Consider the following 22,660-nt stretch of genomic DNA (forward strand, 5'->3'; position numbering starts at 1 on the left):
ATCACACGTGAAGAAAGCAAGAGGTCATTAAAAAGACAGGAAAGAAAAAAAAGACCAAAATGGATGTCAGAAGAGACTCTGAAACTTGCTCTTGAATGTAGAGTAGCTAAAGCAAAAGGAAGAAATGATGAAGTAAAAGAGCTGAACAGAAGATTTCAAAGGGCAGCTCCATAAGACAAAGTACTATAATGAAATGAGCGAAGACATGGAGTTAGCAAACCAAAAGGGAAGAACAAGCTCGGCATTTCTCAAGTTGAAAGAACTGAAGAAAAACTTCAAGCCTCAGGTTGCAATACTGAAGGATTCTATGGGCAAAATACTGAATGACACAGGAAGTAACGAAAGAAGATGGAAGGAATACACAGAGTCACTGTAACAAAAGAATTGGTTGACATTCAACTATTTCAGGAGGTAGCATATGATTAAAAACAGATGGTAATGAAGGAAGAAATCCAAGCTGCATTAAAGGCATTGGTGAAAATGTAGGCTCCAGGAACTGATGGAATACCAACTCCTGAAGCCTTAAAAATCCTCAAAACTGTACCAATAAGCAACATCATGATAAATGGAGAAAAGATTGGAGTCGTCAAGGATTTCATTTTACTTGGATCCAACAAATGGATGCAATGCCGGAAGCATTCACTCATCTATGTCAAAAAAATATTGAAGACAGCTACCTGGCTAACTGACTGAAAGAGATTCATATTTGTGCCCGTTCCAAAAAAGGCGATCCAACAGAATGTGGAAATTATCTAACAATATCATTAATATCATATGCAAGTAAAATTTTGCTGAAGATCATTCAAAAACATTGACAGGGAACTGCCAGAAATTCAAGCCGGATTCAGAAGAATTGCTGACGTCAGCTGGATCTTGGCTGAAAGCAGAGAATACCAGAAAGATGTTTACCTGTGTTTTTATTAACTATGTAAAGGCATTCAACAGTGTGGATCACAACAAATTATGGACAACATTACGAAGAATAGGACTTCCAGAACACCTAATTGTACTCACAATAACTTGTACATAGACTGAGAAGCAGTCGTTTGAACAGAACAAGGAGATACTGCATGGTTGGAAATCAGGAAAGGTGTGCGTCAGGGTGGTATCTTTTCACCATACTTACTCAATTTGTATGCTGAGCAAATAATCTGAGAAGCTGGACTACATGAAGAACGGAGCATCAGGATTGGAGAAAGACTTATTAACAACCTATGATACACAGATGATGCAACCTTGCTTGCTCAAAGTGAAGTGGACTTGAAGCACTTACTAATGAAGATCAAAGACTACAGCCTTCAGTATGGATTACACCTCAATGTAAAGAAAATAAAAATCCTCACAACTGTACCAATAAGCAACATCATGATAAATGGAGAAAGATTGGAGTTGTCAAGGATATCATTTTACTTGGATCCACAATCAACACTCATGGAAGCAGCAGTCAAGAAATCTAACGATGTATTGCGTTGGGCAAATCTGCTGCAAAAGACCTCTTTAAAGCGTTCAAAAGCAAAGATGTCACTTTGAGGACTAAGATGCACCTGACCCAAGCCCTGGTATTTTCAACTGCCTTATATGCACGCGAAAGCCGGACAATGAATAAGGAAGACCGAAGAACTGACCCCTCTGAATTATGGTGTTGGTGAAGAATACTGAATATACCATCAACTGCCGGAAGAATGAACAAATCTGCTTTGGAAGAAGTACAGCCACAATGTTCTTAGAAACGAGGATGGTGAGACTTCGTCTTAAGTACTCTACACACATTATCAGGAGGAACCAGTCCCTGGAGAAGGACATCATGCTTTTAAAGTATATGGTCAATGTTCTCAGGGAACATCTAGCTCAACTGGCATAATAGTTTATAAAGAAAATGTTCTACATTCTACTTTGGTAAGTAGCGTCTGGGGTCTTAAAAGCCTGTGAGCGACCATCTAAGATACTCCACTGGTCTCACCCCTTCAGAAGCAAGGGAGAATGAAGAAAACTAAAGATATAAGGGAAAGATTAGTCAAAAGGACTAATGGACCACATCTACCATGGTCTCCACCAGACTGAGTCCCGTACAACTAGATAGTGCCCAGCTACCACTGACTGCTCTCACAGGGACTACAGTAGAGGGTCCTGGACAGAACTGGAGAAAAACGTAGAACAAAATTCTCACTCACAAAAAAGACCAGACTTACTGGCCTGACAGAGACTGGAGAAACGCACAGAGTATGGCCCCCGGACATCCTTTTAGCTCCGTAGTGAAGTCACCCCCAAGGTTCACCCTTCAGCCAAAGGTTAGACAGGCCCATAAAACAAAACGAGACTAAAGGGGCACAACAGCCCAGGGACAAGGACTAGAAGGCAAGAGGGGACAGGAAAGCTGGTAATAGGGAACCTAAGGTTGAGAAGGGAAAGAGCTGACATGTCGTGGGGTTACTAACCAATGTCATAAAACAATATGTGTACTGTTTAATGAGAAACTAGTTTGTTCTGTAAACCATCATCTAAAGCACAATAAAAATAATAAATAAGTAAATAAAGTAGATGGTCAGCCAAAAAGAGGAAGACCCTCAGTGAGATGGATTGTTACACTGGCTGCAACAATGGACTCAAAACATAGCAATGACTGTGAGGATGGTGCAGGAGGACTGGGCAGTGTTTCGTTCTGTTGTACACAGGAGTGCTGTGAGTCAGAACTGACTCGACGGCACCTAACAACAAGAACAACAACATAATGGTAAACTGGTTTCAATTTTTACTTTGTATTCCTGTGTTTCATAAGGAAAATGTGAAAAAATCAACACATTCATAAAGAAATTTTAATCCTATTTTTATATTTAATTATTTTTCAAGAACAGTTTTGACTGACTTTAATCTTTTAATAATACTTACTGTGAATTCATGTCCTCTATTAATTGAGTGAGTTTTCTCCAGGGATTATACTCAGAATCAATGCTATACAGCCGCATGTGCAAGGCTAATACATGGAACAACTGATCTAAATAAATTGGAGAAAAGATCATTAGAAAGTTCACACGATTCTTCCAAAATAAAATTCTGACTAAATTTCTAATTAATTCATAAATAAATCTGTTTCTTATCCTTATAATTGTAATTTACCAAGTTTAAATATCAACTATTTCATGCTCTTTTAAGACAGAATCTGGAACAATGTGCCTACTTGCACATCTCCCTATTGTGGTCTCTTCCTAACCAAAATACTATGATCTTTAATACTCTACCCTCACAAAGAAACCACAAAGAAAGCACTCACTTTATACAAGGTAATTTATAGAAACATCGTATCATTAGCCACGTCATAAACCCAATACCTAGATTTACACAAAAGATGACTTGTAAATCAAAGGACAAAGCAAACATCTTGAATTATCACTTCTGCATTAAATTTTGATTTTTATGACAATTTTTCTTAAACCATTTGTAATTTAAACTATAACCTTGAAAAATGAGTAAATATTTCTTAAATTTCAAGACCCATCTGCCTCATCAAGTGGAATTTTAAGCTGCCTGTAGAAGAAAACTTTAGAAATATAGAAATATGCATACTTAGCATAGAATAGGTACCATAGAAGTTTACAGTATTTTAACCCAATTTTTATACCTAATTATTTTCAAATGATTAAAAATTCAAAATGAATCTAGTACCAATTTTCAGATGAATTTAAGATATTCCTTTTTCAAAAAGGCAATCAGTGGAAATGTAACGTTATCTATATACAACAGGTAATTTCTTAATCTTAGTTATTTCAAAGCATTTTTAATGTTTGTGAAATATAACCAATCTTATTCTAAAGTATGTTCATAGCACATATACCTTTTACCAAACCAGTATGCTTAAGAAAAAATAAGGTAAAGAGAGTCTTGCAGAAATGACAAAACACACTTAGACCATGAAAAAGGTTTGTTCCCTAAACTGACAAATGCCACATAAATTCTAATCTGCCTTTTTATTTAACATATTTTTTGAGTGTCAGGAAATGAAGGACTCCCTTCTTTTATTAACACCAATATAAGCATCACAAATTTTAATAAAAATCCTTCAAAAGGATTTTAAGTTATTGTTAAACCCATTTCATACGCTTAGTATGGCTATTTAAAGGACTATTGCTAAAGTAATGTGTTATTTTTCCACAGATTCTAGTTTCCACACAAGGACAATAATATCCATATAAATTACTGTTAGATAAAGTTTTTTTCTTTCCCTAATACTTCCCCCTAAATTCTCTTTGGACTGAATTGTGACTTCAACATGAAGAAAAAAGTAAAGTAAGAGATTACTTATGAGGACTATTCCTGCTATTTTAATTTCTTCTGTTTAATTCCTACTATTTAATTTTTTCTACCTACCAGTTTTAGCTTTCAACAAAATTCTGCTCATGATATTTAGAAGAAAAATTTTTGTTTTTAATTTTTAAATTATTCAGAAAACAATCCTAAATTTTGCTTTTGTATCAGACGTCCTTTTTTCATTCCTTCTTTAATAAATGACAAGGATTGAATTATTCTGCCAAAAATACTCAAAAGTATTTGAGAATCAAAAGTCATGTTCTGGAAAGTCAGATAATGTTTTCTGATATATGGTTGAAATTAACTCTTTTGTGTGCATGTGTGTGTTTTAAATTTTATTTTGTTGTTGCTGAGAATATACAGAGCAAAACATATACCAATTCAACAGCTTCTACATGTACAATTTAGTGACACTGATTACATTCTCGAGTTGTGCAACCATTCTCACCCTCCTTTTGTAAGTTGTTCCTCCCTCATTAACAAAAATTCACTGCCCTCTATGGTTCCCATCTAATCTTTCGAGTTGCTGTTGTCAATTTGATCCCATATAGTTAGTCCTTAAAAGAGCATAAAATGCTCAAGGCAGATATTTTTTACTAGTTAAGTTAACCTATTGTTTGGTATTAAGAAGACTTCAGGGGATATTTTTGGTTTAAGGTTTAAAGATTATCTCAGGGCAACAGTTTCAGGGGTTCATCCAACTTTTATGGCTACTGAAATTAATTCTTAAAAGCAGAAAAAGAAAAAGCTAGATGATACAAACCTAACATTCTCTACATTTAAATTATGAAAACTAAACAAGAGTTTATTTTTCTGAACAGACTTAGAAATTAACTGTATTTAATTTTAAAGATTAACTTACTTGAGATTCATCAATATAACTTTCCTATATTTGTTATATATATATGTGTGTGTATATGTAAGTATGTATGTATATAAAACCCATCACTGCCAAGTTGATTCCAATGCATAGTGACCCTTTCGGTCAGAGAAGAACTGCCCCATAGCGTTTCCAAGGAGTGACTGGTGGATTTGAACTGCTGACGTTTTGGTTAGCAGCCAAATGCTTAACCACCACTAGGGCTCATATATACATACACACACACACGCACACATATATATATGTCTACACATATATACACACACACACATATATATATATATAAAACAGTTTTGGGAAGTTGCTGTAAGACAGATGAGAGCTATATAATGAGCAAAATAAATGTTTCACTCTGGGGGGGAGAGTAGAGGAAATGGAGGAGGTGGGCAGGGGATCTGAATTTTAACAATCTACATCTAATCATTTCTGTCAAGTTTCAATCCAATTTCGCTATAATGAACAGAATCTAAATACTCTAGCCAATTTCACCTCCTGTCTATAAGTCAATGAACAGACTAAATCCCCTCTTAATATTTCTTCACCCTATTAATGGCTAACATTAGTTGAGAATTTATTACATGCCAAGCACTATGTTAATAATCACTTTACATGGATTATCTCAATTAGTTTTCACAAAAACTCTAGTAGGTAGGCAATATTGATATCCCCATTTTTGAGATACGGAAGTTTTCCAAATTTATTGGAACATTAAACCATTTTTTCCACTAACCTGGTTCCATGGATGAAAGCGGAAGTTTTAAGCAGAGGAATAATAATCATAAAAATATATATTACTGACTTTTATTTTATTTTGATTCTATTATGCATAAGGAGATCGGTTTTACTAAATTAGTAAATAATTAAAAGTAAAACTGTTTTAAAGATTAAAACCTAAAAGTGTTTAAAACACTAAATACTTCTAGCAGAAAAATATCAAGATTAACTCAAGCTGTAATATGAGAAGCTTTGTATTCTTTTTTATGTAGGTGTTAAGTGAATCAATGAACTTTTTTTAATATCTCCTTTCAAGATGAAGGTCAATTATCTAAAAGTTTTTCTGATTTAATCAAAAGCATGTAAGTTATACTTTTACTAACTTGTTTTGCATTGAAACCACTGCCAGCACAGAAATAATGCTGCAATCTGTGTATTTTCCTAGCCCCTAGTAATTACCAAATTTTAGAAGGAAACTTTTCATCTTCTTATTATTCTATGGATGATGAAATAGGCCCAGAGAAGGGAAGTACCTTGCCTTGGTCACCGTAATAGTTATTGAAAAAGCTTAGAACAGAATTCAAGATTTGCTACTTCCTCATTATTTCTATCACTCCATTTCTCCTTGGGGTTTTTATAGTTAAAAGAAAAATACAAAATTTCTTTACACACACACACACACACACACACACACACGCACACCCCTGCCAGGCCTTTCTTCTAAGCCTCTTCTGTGTGGATTCAAACTGTCAACATTCCTTCTAGTAGTTGAGGGCTCAACCATTTGCGCCACCCAAGGACTCCTCACATGTAGTATTAAAAAACTACGCTGAATATTGTACGATTAAATCCTATGAAAAATCACGCAACATAAGCATAAAATTCATGATGGTTTTATTCTTTTCACTTTCTGTCATCATAACACACTGGGGCTCAGTAACCAAGAAGTAGGCCAATTAATCAGCCCTAATTTCATTGCCCCCAAAGGGCATGACCTCTCAGTTCTGTTAATGCAGTGCTTGACCTACTTGCTCCCATCATCATCTTCTCTGCGCTGCTTGCTATGACAACTCACCTGGAATAAAGAATTCTATTTTCTGCAACACCTAATCAAATTCTTTACAATTGTGACAAGTCTAAAATATAATAACGTGCTTAATCACAAGACAGGCACATAATAACTAAAACTGAGAAAAGACCACTGAAAGACCTGTTTGTCCTTAATAAAACTTAAGATTTAATTATAAAGAACTCTTAAAACAAAAAGGTAAGATTTAACAATTCCTTCTATCTTTATGAACATTATGATTAAGGTAAGACTATATTATGAAAAATATATACATATATAATAAAAACATTGAAAAATATATGTATAATAGAAACATAATTCCAAATTTATTATACAATTGAGTTCCACACGCATGTATAGTACCCGCACACACACACACACACATATTTATAGACACACTAAAGAACTACTATTATGCTAATTTTTTTAACCTCAGGAAAAACAATGTAAGGAACTGAAGTCTGAAGTTGTTATGTGTTAAAGATCGTTCAAAAGTACGTTTAAAACAGATGTTCACTGAGCTCTGTATCAGCTTGGAAATTCCGTCTCTATTATTTCTAAACCTGTAAGAAACCTAAAGCTGGTAGATTATTTCTTACCATAATTGGTCGTAAGACATAAATACATATTAAACAGGAGAGTTATCCTAAAGATATTTAAAAATTTGTTCTATCTGAAATTGTACCACTGTTAAAATGTACCTAAGATAAACTTAACTGAGTCAGATCATTCAAGATTTCACTCTTACCAGTTTAATCATAACTGGTCAAATAATAATCAGTGACAAAAATCTCAACTAGCTAAATGACTCTAAATTACCATAGGAAAATCTCAGTTTCTCTGTAAATGAATAACAAAAGTGAGGAAATGGCTCTGACCCATTTATTCTAGGGTGAAAATAATAAGTATGGGTATACACTACTCACAGCAGAGCCAGCTTCCTACAGTTCCTCTGTACACCCCTGAGAAATGAGCCTCAGAGAGATGGGAAAGGGGGCTCCACCAAGCGTGGTCCAGGAGCAGCTCTTATTTTGGGCACCGCATTTAAAACTGAAGGAGAGTCCATTCTACTGCAGAGAAAAGGAGCTGTCCTGTCCTAAGTCAAGCAAAATCCCAAAACCCCTAAGCCTTGATGGTAGAAACTATTAGCTATGGTATTTAGCTCCTGGAATACTCGAATTATAAATGCAGGAAGGTCTGGCTACCTGGGCCATAAATCTGAGGACCTTCAGTAAGACTTTAAAGAATAATTAAAGCCACGTCTCTAACTCAAATTTCCATACCACATTCTTAGCCCTTCACTCCAGTCCTCCTCAAATTAACGATGTATTTTGTTCCCAACAGATGAACTAGATGGGTTTTGGGGAGTAAATCTCATTCTTCTTAGCCTTATTTTTGTGTGTGTATTTTTATTTTATTATTGTACTTTAAGTGAAAGTTTACAATTCAAGTTAGTCTCTCATACAAAAATTTATACATACATTGTTATGTGACCCTAATTGCTCTCCCTATTCTGTGAAAGCACACTCCTCCTTTCCACCCCTGATTTCCTGTGTCCATTCATCAGCTCCTGAGCCTCTCTGCCTTATCTCACCTCCAAACAGGAGCTGCCCATTTAGTCTCATGTATCTACTTCAGCTAAGAAGCACACTCTTCATGAGTATCATTTTATGCCCATAGTTCAGTCTAATCTTTGTCTGAAGAGTTGGCCTCGGGAATGCTTTTAGTTCTGGGTTGACAGAGAGTCTGGGGGCCATGGCTTCTGCGGTTCCTCCAGTCTCAGTCAGACCCTTAAGTCTGGTCTTTTTACTAGAATTTTTTCTTCTCCATCAGGTACTCTCTGTTGTGTTCCTTGTCAGGGTGGTCATTGGGGGTAGTCGGGCACCATCTAGTCCTTCTAGTCTCAGGTTGATGCAGTCTCTGGGTTATGTGGCCCTTTCTGTCTCCTGGGCTACTACTTTCCTTGTGTCTTTGGTGTTCTTCATTCCCCTTTATTCCAGGTGGGTTGAGACCAATTGATGCATCTTAGATGGCCACTCGCTAGCTTTTAAGACCCCAGACGCCACTCACGAAAGTAGGAGGCAGAACACTTTCTTAATAACCTTTGTTACATCAATTGACCTAGATGTCCCCTGAAAGCATGGTCCCCAGACCTCCATCCCTGCTTCTCTGTCCCTCGAAGTGTTTGGCTGTATTCAGGAAACTTCTTAGCTTTGATTTAGTCCACTTGTGCTGACTTCCCCTGTAGTGTGTGCTGTCCTTCCCTTCATCTCAGATAATTCTTGTCTACTATCTAGTTAGTGAATACCCCTTTCCCTCCCTCCCCATCCTTGTAACCATCAAAGAATATTTTCTTCTGTGTTTAAACCTTTTCTTGAGTTCTTATAATAATGGTCTTATACCATATTTGTCCTTTTGTGACTGACTAAATTCACTCAGCATAATGCCCTCCAGATTCCTCCATGTTATGTTTCATGGATTCATCATTGTTCTTTATCATTGCGTAGTATTCCATTGTGTGAATATACCATAACTGGTTTATCCACTCATCCACTGATGGTCACCTAGGTTGTTTCCATCTTTTTGCTATCGTGAACAGTGCTGCAGTGAATATGGACATGCGTATATCTATTTGTGTGAGAGCTCTTATTTTCTAGGATATATTCCAAGGAGAGGGATTGCTGGATGATATGGTAATTCTATTTCTAACTTTTTAAGGAAGCACCAAATCAATTTCCAAAATGGTTGTACCATTTTATATTCCCACCAACAGTGTATAAGTGTTCCAGTCTCTCCACAACCTCCCCAACATTTATTATTTTGTGTTTTTTGGATTAATGCTAGCCTTACTGACGTGAGATGGTATCTCACTGTAGTTTTGATTTGCATTTCTCTAATGGCTAATGATCGTGAGCATTTCCTTACGTGTCCGTTAGCCGTCGGAATGTCTTCTTTGGCGAAGTGCCTGTTCATATCCTTTGCCCATTTTTTAACTGGGTTATTTGTCTTTTTGTTGTTGAGGTTTTACAGTATTTTGTAGATTTTAGAGATTAGACACTGATCAGAGTTGTCATAGCAAAAAAATGTTTCCCAGTCTGTAGGTTGTCTTTTTAGTCTTTTGGTGAAGTCTTCTGATGAGCACAAGTGTTTGATTTTTAGGAGCTCCCAGTTATCTAGTTTCTCTTCAGGTGTTTGTGCATTGTTACTTATGTTTGTATTCCGTTTATGCCATGTATTAGGGCTCTTAGCACTGTCCCTATTTTTTCTTGCATGATCTATTATTTTCGAGTTTATATTTAGGTCTCTGATCCATTTTGAGATAGTTTTTGTGCATGGTGTGAGGTATGGGTCTTGTTTCAGTTTTCTGCAGATGGATATCCAGTTATGCCAGCACCATTTGTTAAAGAGACTTTTCCCCAATTAACAGACTTTGGGCCTTTGTCAAATAACAGCTGCTCACAGGTGGATGAATTTACATCTGGATTCTCAACCTAGCCTTATTTCTTAACAGGTCAATAGAATGTCATTAAGTGCTAAAAAAAACAAACAAACAAACAAAAAAAAACTTGAGCTAAAAAGTTAACTGCCATCTTGCTTGTAGTCTCCTTACCTATTCACTCCCAATTTGATAATGAGAGTAGTACAGTACTAGTAGAAATTATAATATGAATATTTACAGTCTATGAAGACTTGAATATTGTCATGGATTGAGTTGTGTCCCCCAAAAGTATCTGTCAGCTTGGCTGCGTCATGATTCCCAGTGTTGTATGATTGTGTACTCTGATGTGATTTCCTTATGTGTTGTCAACTCTATCACTATGATGAGATTATATGTGATCTCCTTATGTGTTGTAAATTCTGTCACTGTGATGAGGTTATACTGATGAGGTTGACAAGATTAGATAGTGTCTTAATGCAATCTCTTTTGAGATATAAAAGAGAGAAGCGAGCAGAGACACATGGGGACCTCATACCACCAAGAAAGAAGAACCGGGAGCAGAGCACATCCTTTGGACCCGAGGTTCCTGCGCAGAGAAGCTCCTAGTCTGGGAGAACACTGATGAGAAGAAGGCTGACAGAGAGAGAAAGCCTTCCCCTGGAGCTGACACCCTGCAATTTGAACTTTTAGCCTACTTTACCGTAAGGAAATAAACTTCTCTTTGTTAAAACCATCCACCTGTGGTATTTCTGTTAGAGCAGCACTAGATGACTAAGACAAATATATATTATAAAATTAAATTCTTACAACAATCCTCTGATTTGGAAATTATGAGGAACAGAATCCATGAAGTTAAATAAGTACTTTGTCCTAAATCTCATCCTCTATCTAGTCTACATGATGTTACCTCTTAATATCACCTTCCTTTAAAAAGGCTTACCAAGTCCCTCACCTATCCCCAAAGTGCTCCTTATCACTGAAAGTGTTCAGGCAGAGTGTAAATAATCAGGAATAGTGGGTAAGAGAAGCCTGACTGGATAAGATTTAGACTACGTAGCTTCTTAGCTCTAAAACTCTCATTCTGCTTATCATGCTATTTCATCAATGGCTTCTACCTTATTTTCTATTTATGCATTACCTAAAATAAAGAGCAAAATAAAAGATACAACAGAAAAAACTCATCAAAACAATACAATATTGTGTATGACTGTAAATTATCTTAAGCATAATTCTATAAGTTCCTAGTGTGTAGCTCTAAGCCTAGCTATTTAACTTTCATGCTGAATGTTAATGATATTAATTAACAAAAATAAAGCTTCAGATTTGCAAATATCAAAGAGTTAACCATCATGAACATTTGTCAGGACATAAGATGATCCAGTCTAATCTACTGATTTTATAGATTAGGAAAATGAAGCCAAAAGCATTAAATGGTTTTCCTAAGCACATGCCAGATCAGAAATCTAACCCTATTGACTCTTCCTTTGGTGTTGCTTTTTCCACTACATAAACATCTTTCATGTTGGCCCTAAGAACAATGTGAGATTCAAGCAACTTGCTCACCAGAAGAGAAAATATTTCCAAATACCACAAAATCTGCTTTTAACAATCAAACCTGACAGCCTACTGAACTCAGAAGGCAATTTCCACATTTCTGTAGTGATTTATGCATTTTGATCATTATAATAATCTTTAGGAGAGTTATCCTAACGATATTTATAATATTAGAATTTTACTATTAAGTGTTAAAGAATAAGGCCAGACTACTTAAGAGAAATTTTGTTAAGACTCATCACTTATCCAACAATATCTTTATGCAGCCTTATCTCAGGATGAAATTGACGTCAAAATAACTTACTATAACTCTGAATTTACCAAAAATTCATTCTTTGAGTGACTAAAACTATTATGAATAATACAATTAAATAATACATTATGAATAATAAAATAACATGCTACTCACTGTAGTGATTATATATCATTTCTTGATAAGATCATAGGTTATATCAAAATTAAGTCTGAGCCCCCCAAATTAAAATGTTCAAGAGTTTGCTTTAGCCTTTCTTGACTAAAGTTTAATTTTTAATCTCTCTATGAAATCATGGAATCCATCTGAGATATGAAATGTAGCTTCTTAGTCAAAACACAGTAATGAACAGAAAGTCTCAGGCCTAAATAAGTGGAAAGATGTTGTCATGTCATGGATTGAATTGTGTCTCCCAAAAATATCTGTCAACTTGGCTGGGTCATGATTCCCAGTATTGTATGATTGTGTACCATTCTGTAATCTGATGTGATTTCCTTATGTGTTGTAAACTCAATCACTATGATGTAATAAGATGGATTAGTGGCACTTATACTGATGAGGTATACAAGACTGGATAGTGTCTTAAGCCAATCTCTTTTGAGATAGAAAAAAGAGAAGTGAGCAGAGACACATGGGAACCTCACATCACCAAGAAAGCAGTTCTGGGAGCAGAGCGCGTCCTTTGGACCTGAAGTTCCTGCACAGAGAAGCTCCCAGACCAAGGGAAGATTGATGACATGGACCTTCCTCCAGAGCCGACAGAGAAAGCATTCCCTTGGAGCTGATGCCTTGAATTTGGACTTGTAGCCTACTGGACTGTGAGAGAATAAACTTCTCTCTGTTGAAGCCATCCACTTGTGGTATTTCTGTTATAGCAGCACTAGATGACTAAGACAGGTGTTCTAACCCAATGACCCCTCAAGTGTCAGTTTCAAAATTTTCTATTTGAGAAATACACTAAGAATATCATGGTAAAAAAAAAGTGTTGAAAGCCTATTAACACCACTGGACTCTATGGAGTTTCATATCTACTGTCAAATCACTTGCATGAAGAAAGTAAATGAATCATTTTAATTAAATATCTTTCTTAATAAAAAGTTATGCCTTTAACTTTTATATCTGTTTTGTCCTACATATGTTGCTAACAAAGTTGGTGATACTTATCAGTGTACATAGCTATTTGTAACAAAAACTCTGAATCTCAATTATCTTTCAAAGTCTTGTTCAAATGTCATGTCCACCAAAAGCTTCAGATTCCACTAGCTAGATATGATTCCAAACCTCCATATTTCCCATACCTCTCTGTAGAACTTAACACTTTCTATCTTATAGTAAATTATCTAGAACTAGTCTTATCTGCTGATCTAATGGTGCTTAATGCCTGAATATCCCTCCTGGATGAGCAGCGGGTCTAGAGCTCCGACTCAGAAACCAACAGAGCTATACGTGGGAACAGACACAGATGGTCCACAACAGGAACAAGTCAAAAACAGCCAGCCAGCAAACTGGTAAGGAATAAAGAAGACTAAGTGGTATCTATGAAGGAGGAATTAGGAATTGAGAAAAGGTCTAAAAGAGTGGCCCAAAACAAAAATAGAATTTACAGTAAAGGGTTGACAAAGGAAAACAGAGAAGATAAACTGCAGGGTTAGCGAAGCAGAGCCTGGAAAGATCCCAAGGCCAACAGTGTGCAGTAAGATATCTTTAACTAAGCCCATGGATGAACAGAAAGTTCTTAAAGGTTCGCAGCCTTCGTGACACATAAGGGCAGGAAGTGTGTCTTACACAACTGAATTTAGAATCAGAAGAGCTGGGTTCAAAGGCAAGCTCTGACATTTTCCAGCTGTGTGACTTGGCAAGTCAATCACTCTGAACTTCAGTTTCCTTTACAATGAAAAAGAGATAATATCTATTTCACAAGGTCATTCTAAAGATTAAATAAAGTAATTTATGTGAAAGTACAAACTTTAAAACTACAAATGTAAGGTATTATTAAAACACCGTAGTATGCCGCTAGCTGAACTAATTTTTGTTTTGATTGGGATCTAGTAACCTTACCTCAATGCTTGAAAAACTTGTTTGAAGATGTAGATGTCAAATAGCATTGTTCTATTTCAATCTTATTTGATTTCTTAGTATAAATTTGGGCAGTAATATTTTCTGCTTCTGTTTTTGTAGAAACAAAAACCTTTTCTTTCTGTGTGTGTGTCCATAATTATATATCTGGCATTACTCAGTCCTGCCCAGACTAAATTTATTAAATGTTTTCCTGATTAGCTAATCCTCAACTTCTCCCAGAAGTTATGATGGAACAGTATTCCAAAAATGTGGTGTTCTTAGAATGAGTAAATAAAATTTCCCTTATCTTTATGCATTTTCTCACTCTCTTTCCCCAAAGATATTATGGGGGCGGGGGAGACATTTTAAAAACAAGAAATTTAAAAGGTGATGGAGAGAGATGAATGAAAAAAGGAAATACTATGGGGATTCCCTAGAGAAAAGGCCAAATTTTTGTTTAATAATAACCATTAAAGTTTCATTGGAAGATTAAAAAAAAAAAAAGAAAAAAAAAAGATATCTGATCTGAGATTCAATGAAATATCATTCAATTTAAGTCATAGATTTCAACTTATGTTAGGTTTCACACATTGCTTATAGCCTGAGAAAATAATAAACGTTAAGTTTATACACGTGCAACATACTAGGATTTTATACGGGATACAGTATATTCTATATCCATGAATTACAGAGCTGTTTTTCTAAATATTAGTGTAAATACTAAATAATTGAACAACAATAAATCACATGAAAAAAACAGTATTAATTTATACTCAGGTTGAACCTTTTCTGTACTCTCTACTCCACTAATGGGAGTTGGGGTAGGGCTAACAGTTGAAGTGGTTTCCAGTAGAATTTTATTAATATGCTTAAGATTCTGGATAGATCCATCATTTACAAGTCTCTGGATAAATTTAAGTACCTCAGTGAAACAAAAGAAGTGGATTTTTTTAAACAAAAAACTGAAATCCATTTACTATATACTTCTGTGTAGTAAAGAATTTGGTCTTTGCCCAAAGAGAGATGTGGGCTTTGTCCCCAGTCCCTGGGAAGTAATCTATAAGTCCTTGGAATATCTGGAGTGATAGGGGTGTCTTTGTATTCATGGTGAGCTATGTGATACCATCTTGACCTCCAGAGGAGGGAGAGGGCTGGGAACTGAATTCAACCATGTGGGCAATCAATCAATCATGCCTGTGCAATGAAGTTCTAATAAAAACTCAAGTGAGCTTCCCTGGTTGGCAACACTTGGTGCATATTGTCACACATCAATTCTAAGAGAGTAACACATGCTGGGGACAATGGAAGTTTTGTATCTGGAATCCCAGATTTTTAATTCATTAAATAATAAACCATAACCATAAGTATAACAGCTCTCAGTGAGTTCTGTGAGTCCTTTTAGCAAATTATTCAATCTGAGGGCAGTTTTGAGAAACCCCCAAACTTGAAGTTGGTGTCAGAAGTGAGGGCAGTCTTTAAGACTGTGCTCTCAGACCTTGCAGTCTGGCTAACTCTAATCCAAAAAAACCCATTGCCATTGAGTCGATCCCAATCATAGAGACCCTACGGGACAGAGTAGACTGCCCCATAGGGTTTCCAAAGCTATAAATCTTTATCGAAGCAGACTGCCACATCTTTCTCTCAGAGTGGTTGGTGGGTTCAAACCACCAACCTTTCAGTTAGCAGCCAAGCACTTTAACCATTGCACCACCAAGGCTCCTCAGTGGCTAACTCTAGGTACCCCCTAATATAACAATTTCTGAAACACTATCAGTTGACACAAAATAGCAATTAAGAAAAAAATTAAGAAAGAATATTTTATATAACTGAAATTATAATATCTAATGATTTAAACAGACTAGAATTTAAAACTCCTATGTATCAACAACTTCCCCTTTAAAACAGACCACTAAATCACTGGGTATAAACAGGGATTAGAGGCATACATCAAGGGATGAGTAAACACTAAATCCTCAGTAAAAAGTGACTTCTAAAACCTTAAACTGCTAGGAAATCAAGTAACATTCCAAAATAAAATATTAAAATTTAATACAACTATTACGACTTTTAAACATAATTCAGTTGGAATTTCATATAAGTTTGTGTCTTTACGTTCTACACAATCTTGAGATCAACCCAAAATTACATATATATACCTTTTAAAAATAATATAGGGCAGCGGGGTGGTGCAAACTACTAGCCAAAAGATTGGTGGTTCAAATCAATTCAGAGGCGCCTCAGAAGACATGCCTGGCAATCTGCTTCTGAAAGGTCACAGCCTTGAAAATCCTATGGAGCAGTTCTACTCTGCACACATGAGGTTGTCATGAGTCAGAAGTGACTTGACAGCAACAACAACAAAATAATAATATATATATTTTGTTATAAAACCAAAATGTATTGATATTTTTAAATAATTATTATTTTTAGTATTTTAAGGGTATATGTTCATATTACAAAAGAATAATTATGTATTTTAAACAAGTTTTATTTCCCATAATAAGTAATATAGGTAATATTTCCCACTAGGTAATATTTCAACTCCCATGATTTGGAGCCAATAATTAGCTATTTCAAAAAGCCAAACCCGCTGCCGTCGAGTAGATTCTGACTCACAGAGACCCTACAGGAGAGAGTAGAACCGCCTGACAGGGTTTCCAAGGAGCAGCTGATGGATTCGAACTGCCGAGCTTTTGGTTAGCAGCCGAATGTTTAACTACTGTGCCACCAGGGCTCCAATCATAGTATAAATAGTGCTAAATATTCATGTGACTCTTCTAAACACAAGATTAACCATTTAAAGTATATAACACTATTAAAATTGATCATATATAAGATAAAAAGAATTTGAGAATACACTAAAAGACGACTTTGCCTGTACGTGCTTTCAAAATGACACAATTAGAAATAAAACAGAATTTAGCACTTACTTAAACAAGACCTTTTGCCAGCTGTGCTTGCACCACCTGAACATAAATTGCCTCCTCGATGAATTAATTCAAGTTCCAAATTGGTTCTGTAAGTAAAGCATTAGAATGTATTTCAGTCATTAAGCTGAATCAGTGCTTTTTAATTTTTGCTGACATGCTTGAATTGACCTAAATAATAGATTTCTTTAACTTCATTATTTGCAAAAGCACAGTTTACACAATATCAGTAATAATCATATTTTATGTGATATTTAGAAATAAAAAGGGGAGCAGTTTAGCCATCCTCACTTATATGTTCATACTTGTACCTGCAAAAAATTGCACACATCACCGTGTAATTATTGCAATGTCCCAGCTGATAGCAAATATTAAAAACTAGGCCTTAAGAAAAAAAACTACAACATATTTCAAAACCTTCAATATGAATATGGTGAAAGAATTGGTACTCCAACTGTCAGCCACTGGGTGGATAGTTACTGTCATATAAAACAGAAAGGCACAGCAATTTTTCTATAAGAAAATTGTATCACTCACTGGAGCTTTGATGGTAACTTGAAATTAGTATTAAGAAACAAAATCACTATTACCAAAGTGGCTATAAACAACACACATAATTAAATGCAGTTTCTTTTATGGACTTCTAAAATTAGTTTTATTAAAATACACTACAACTATTGACATGGCTAAACATCAGTATTGTTTATATGATCTAAATTTACAACATATTTAGCAATCATTAGCTTACACGATCGCAATAATTAGTAAACTGACATTTCAAAAATCAAATGCAAAGTCTAAAGATTTACTCAAAAAGTTAATAGTAAGATAGCCAATTAATTATACCAGAATAATGAATAAAAATTTTGAGTGATAATTTAAATTGTGTGTATTTTTACTTAAACAGTATTAATAAACCTAAACACACCATCATTTTTTACAACTAAAACTGAATAAACTACTGAACAGTTTGTGCAGAAACTGTCAAATGGGAACCTAATCTGCTGTGTAAACTTTCACTGAAAACACAGTACAATATTTTTTTTAAAAAAATTGAATTAACTAGTTTATACTCAAGACATGCATTGAACACAAAGAGTGAGATGATACCCCTCCTTTAAAATACAGCAAATTTCAAGTTTACTCTTTGCAACTGAATTCAAGAAAAAATATTAACCTGTTTTATTTAAAACAGAACATTTTGAACAGTTTTTGGTTATATTTTGAAAATATATTTTCACATATTTATTTATAAACACAAACTATTAAAAATATTAACATTCCCACATCTGTAGCATTTGCCACCTATTTTTAAAAGAATGCTTTAATCCTCTCTAGTCAGGGGAAAAAAAGCAATTTAAAATTGATAACGTTCCTGCTCAGAGCTCCATCTGGTTACTGCTGATAAGGGCATCTGTGTGACAAGGGAATTTTCCACCCTTCAGTCAATTTGCATTGCTCACTGAACTTCTAAAAACCTACCAGCAAGGAAGCAGGGACAAGGATTTCATATTAGTGGACAGAAAGCGAGCGGAGACCAGCATGTGTTCCTTCATCAAGGGAATATAAATGAGATCAATATATTTTGTTTTCACAAATCTTCTGTTGCCTAATCTGTAGAAAAAAATTAATGGCTATATTCTCTTATGAAAACTAAAATTTCCTAGGTAGTACTTTTAAATGAGCTAACCAGAAACACGAACAATTCTTACAAATGAATGTCTGAACCAGAATGTCAACTTTTATTTCACCACAATTTGCAAAAATATTCATTAAAATATTAATACAATAACAATTTCATTAACTCAACCACAAAATAAAGTACTTCAAGAAATGACAAACATTTTACCAAGAATTTGATTTTAAGGAATACTTGGGGGAAAAAAACAGTACATCTAGTTAATTATTTCAGATCATGGCGAGAAGATCTCCTGCACAACATTCCTTCTCAATTAAAGAACAGAAAACTACCTATCCAAAGTGTTAATGCCATATAACAACACCTAGGATTTTAAAAATCAATTTTCGAGACCCTAACCGTCAACCTTATTTTGTTTACATCAAATTGAACCTTTAACTTGATACCTACTCAAGTAAAGAACAAATTTTCTAACACAAATATATTCAAATACGTTTGGAAGAAAAAAAAAGGAAGAAAATGTCAACATTTTGAAAGAATGATGAGAAAGACTGTTTCCCTTTTAACAATAAAGGCCTATCCTGTGCACAGGGTCCCCACGAGTCAGGGAAAATCCGATGGTGGCTAACAACAACAATCATGAAGGCCACTAACACATCCACATAAAAACTTCTCCAACGGTTTTTTTTTTGCATGACCAAAGTCTGCTCCTCCCTTCTATCCTCATTTGGCATCAACTTCTATTTTTAGAGCTATAATTTGAACTAATACACGCACACAAACATAACAGTATAGTGGAAAGAACAAGGACTTTACATAAACATCTGGGCTCAAGGCCTGGGCCCTGAGCTAGTTACCCAATTCTTCTCAGAGAAAAAAAATTCATCATCCAAACCACAGCCTGCATCATACAAGACTCAGCTTAAGTTCTAACTCTTCCAAGACTTCCTGGAACAGGAAAAAAGCACTTCCACATACTTCCTATTTCAATTTGTTTATCTTCTCTTTTCTACATGACATTTTTTAAGAAGCAAATTACATTGTTTTATATAGATAGATGTATTTTAGTTTTGTCTCTCCAACTAAACTGCAAATCCCCAGAGAGTATTTCAGTTATAGTTTCTAAATTCCCCATGGTACCTAGCAAAGTGCTCAAAAAATTCTGAGGACTTGATAATCTCTTTGTTTTGATATGTAGCCAATACTAAGATTCTCTTTAGTCTCTGCAGTTTATTCTCTTTCTTTTGCTGATTCTTCTATTGCCTTCAACCCAGCAGTGGACAAAAAAAGAGGATTACTTGTTTTCAAAAAGAATTTTTTTTTTTACTTTTAAAAAGGATTCATAATTTGATATTTTAGCAAGTATTGCTTTTATTTCCAACATAATTTGAAAATCTAGACTTACAATAATGCAACTAATGTATAAGGCAAGGTACATTCACTCTACTGAGCAGTTTACCCAGTAATGATTTAAAGATGTCTCTCCATCTATACCTCAGTTATTCATGTTTCATCTTCTTTCATTTCCATGTTTCTCACTATATATATAGGCCAAGTACTACTCATAATACCTCCAGGCTCTATGTAACTTGAGTCCAAAAGTCTATGGAAAAATCAACTACTGAAATTCGTGTCATTAATTGTCTCAATAATGAAATAAATAAATTGGTATTTAACTGAAGAAATCTTTCTTCTCCAATATTAACTTCCCATTACCCATTTGAATGATTGATATTTGCAATAGAATGTTTTCTGGAAACACATTAAAGCCTGCATATAGTGATTTTGTTTTGTTAATTTTAATGCAAACAAAAAGGTAACATTCCAACAGTTTCTCCTGTTACCCTCAGAAAATCCTCAAAGCCTTCATCATACAAATAAAATAAACAGATGTTTACTGTCCTACCAAAAAAATGAGCTCTGAAACAATTAAAGGAAATAACTTTACCAGCTAGTTACCGATTAGAAATATTTTGTTTCTAAACATCAAAAAATTAAAGTTCACTAATGAAGAACAAACAAGTAAAATTACTTATTCAGCTAGGAGAAATTCAACTCTGAAGAACTAGGTTGTATTCCATTCAAATTACTAATGCCAAATACAAATGAATTTGCAACATGCATTTAAAAATCACCATATTTATGCATTTTAATTCAAAAGTTAAATAATTCAAAATAAGTTTACTGCTAAATATTTTATTTAAATATTGCTAAATATTTTAATATCTACTTTTTAGGAATAAATATTTCTGTTAATCATAAATATTAACGAAATAGGGTTATATGTTAGGTATAAAATAAGTATAAAGACCTGGTTTCCTACCTTGAGAAAATTACATCCTGTTCAAAATAAGATAAAACATACTTTTTTCTTCATGTTTTTGTTAATTTTTAAGTCCATCTGTATTTTTGTTATTTTGTCTTTAATGACTAAGTAAAATTTAGAGAAGACATGCAACCTCATTGTGAGAATTTTGAAATGGCCTGGGTAATTCCAGCCAAAAGATAATACAGTTTTTTAAGGATTATATACTTTCATTTTCTAAATCACGATTTTGCAATTTTAGAGTTTGCCATTGGGGATCAGAGAAGGATGGGGTGTAAAGCATCTTTTCTGTTTTTCTACCTATGTTCTTAGTAAAGCATCTGACATCCGTCCCTACGTCTCTATAAAATACAAAAATCAAAATGTGTTGATCCAAAAAGTCTCCCACCACCACTGCAAGCTTTATTCTAGATGTAAGTTATATATTTAAACCAAGAAACAGGGATCTAAAAATTCACTAAACTAAATTTATATCAAAGTATTTGATTTACCACAATATAGTAAAATTTCATATGCAGATCATTTCCATCCAATCAGGATTTTCTTATAAAGCCAAACGTAATAAGAATCAGAAGTCATAAATTTATGAGCTGATGACATAAATGTATACATATTAAAAAGCATAACTGAACTGGTCTATATTCATCTCAATCTCCTATAACTTTATAACTACAATATTGTACAGAAGTTTTGCAAAAATCTGAAACGTCAGCAAGATTAAATTATACTGTTTAGTTTTCACACATAGTTTACTGAAAGTATGCAATAATTGGTAACTCTCCAGAAACAAAATATTAAATTAACTGTTATATCTTCCTCAAAGTATTCTGGATAAACAACAACAATAATCTGTTACTGCTGTGTGCCACTGAGTCGATTCCAACTCATAGCAACCCTATAGGACAGAGCAGAACTGTCCCATAGGGTTTCCAAGGAGCAGCTGGTGGATTTGAACTGCCGCCTTTTGGTTAGCAGCCTGAGCTCTTAACCACTTCGCAACCAGGGCTCCAACAATAATCTAGGAATATGCAAAAACTAGAAAATTACTTCCCAATTCATTAGATCCTTTTACACACATCCCTATACCGCATTTGCATTCTCAGACAAAAGACTACTGTTTCTTTATCATGAGCTATCATTTGTTTGCTGCCAATTTTTCCAAGTTTGGCTCCAATTTTCCTAGGTTCCAAAGGCAACATACAGTTCATTTACTCTTTTGTTACTCTCTGCTTCAGGCATTGGGCAGAGAGAATGGCCATGATGAACTACATGGATATACTATCTATAAAAGCTGAACACAGGAGAGGAAAAAGGACAGCAATTGAAATAACACTAAACCTCAACTCAAGAGATCTGAGTTTTAGTCCTACTCTGCCAATAATTTGGCAAATGACGTCAAGTCACATTATCTCTCGAAATCTTACCTATTGCACTACTACTTGGACAAAACATGACGTATGCTTCCAGAGATAATCAGGGATCTACAATATCAGTTTTGG

At 34.7% G+C, this 22,660-nt stretch overlaps 1 protein-coding gene across 8 annotated transcripts in view; it reads right to left on the reverse strand.

Annotated features, from left to right (window-relative positions):
* UBR3 (ubiquitin protein ligase E3 component n-recognin 3) overlaps nt 1-22,660 on the reverse strand; it is a 254,201-nt gene that overhangs the window by 41,841 nt on the left and 189,700 nt on the right. For all 8 annotated transcript variants that reach the window (XR_002823969.1, XM_023730582.1, XM_023730581.1 and 5 more), the window contains exons 30-31: nt 17,200-17,285; nt 2,887-2,992 (exon numbers count right to left, since the gene is read on the reverse strand). Coding sequence is in view for 7 of the 8 variants with exons in the window: in XM_023730582.1 (XP_023586350.1) it covers nt 2,887-2,992; nt 17,200-17,285 (192 nt within the window). In the remaining variant the exon portion in view is untranslated. The remainder of the gene's footprint in view (nt 1-2,886; nt 2,993-17,199; nt 17,286-22,660) is intronic.

Source organism: Trichechus manatus, unplaced genomic scaffold (genome assembly GCF_000243295.1).
Source record: "Trichechus manatus latirostris isolate Lorelei unplaced genomic scaffold, TriManLat1.0 scaffold00037, whole genome shotgun sequence".
NCBI lineage: Eukaryota > Metazoa > Chordata > Mammalia > Sirenia > Trichechidae > Trichechus > Trichechus manatus.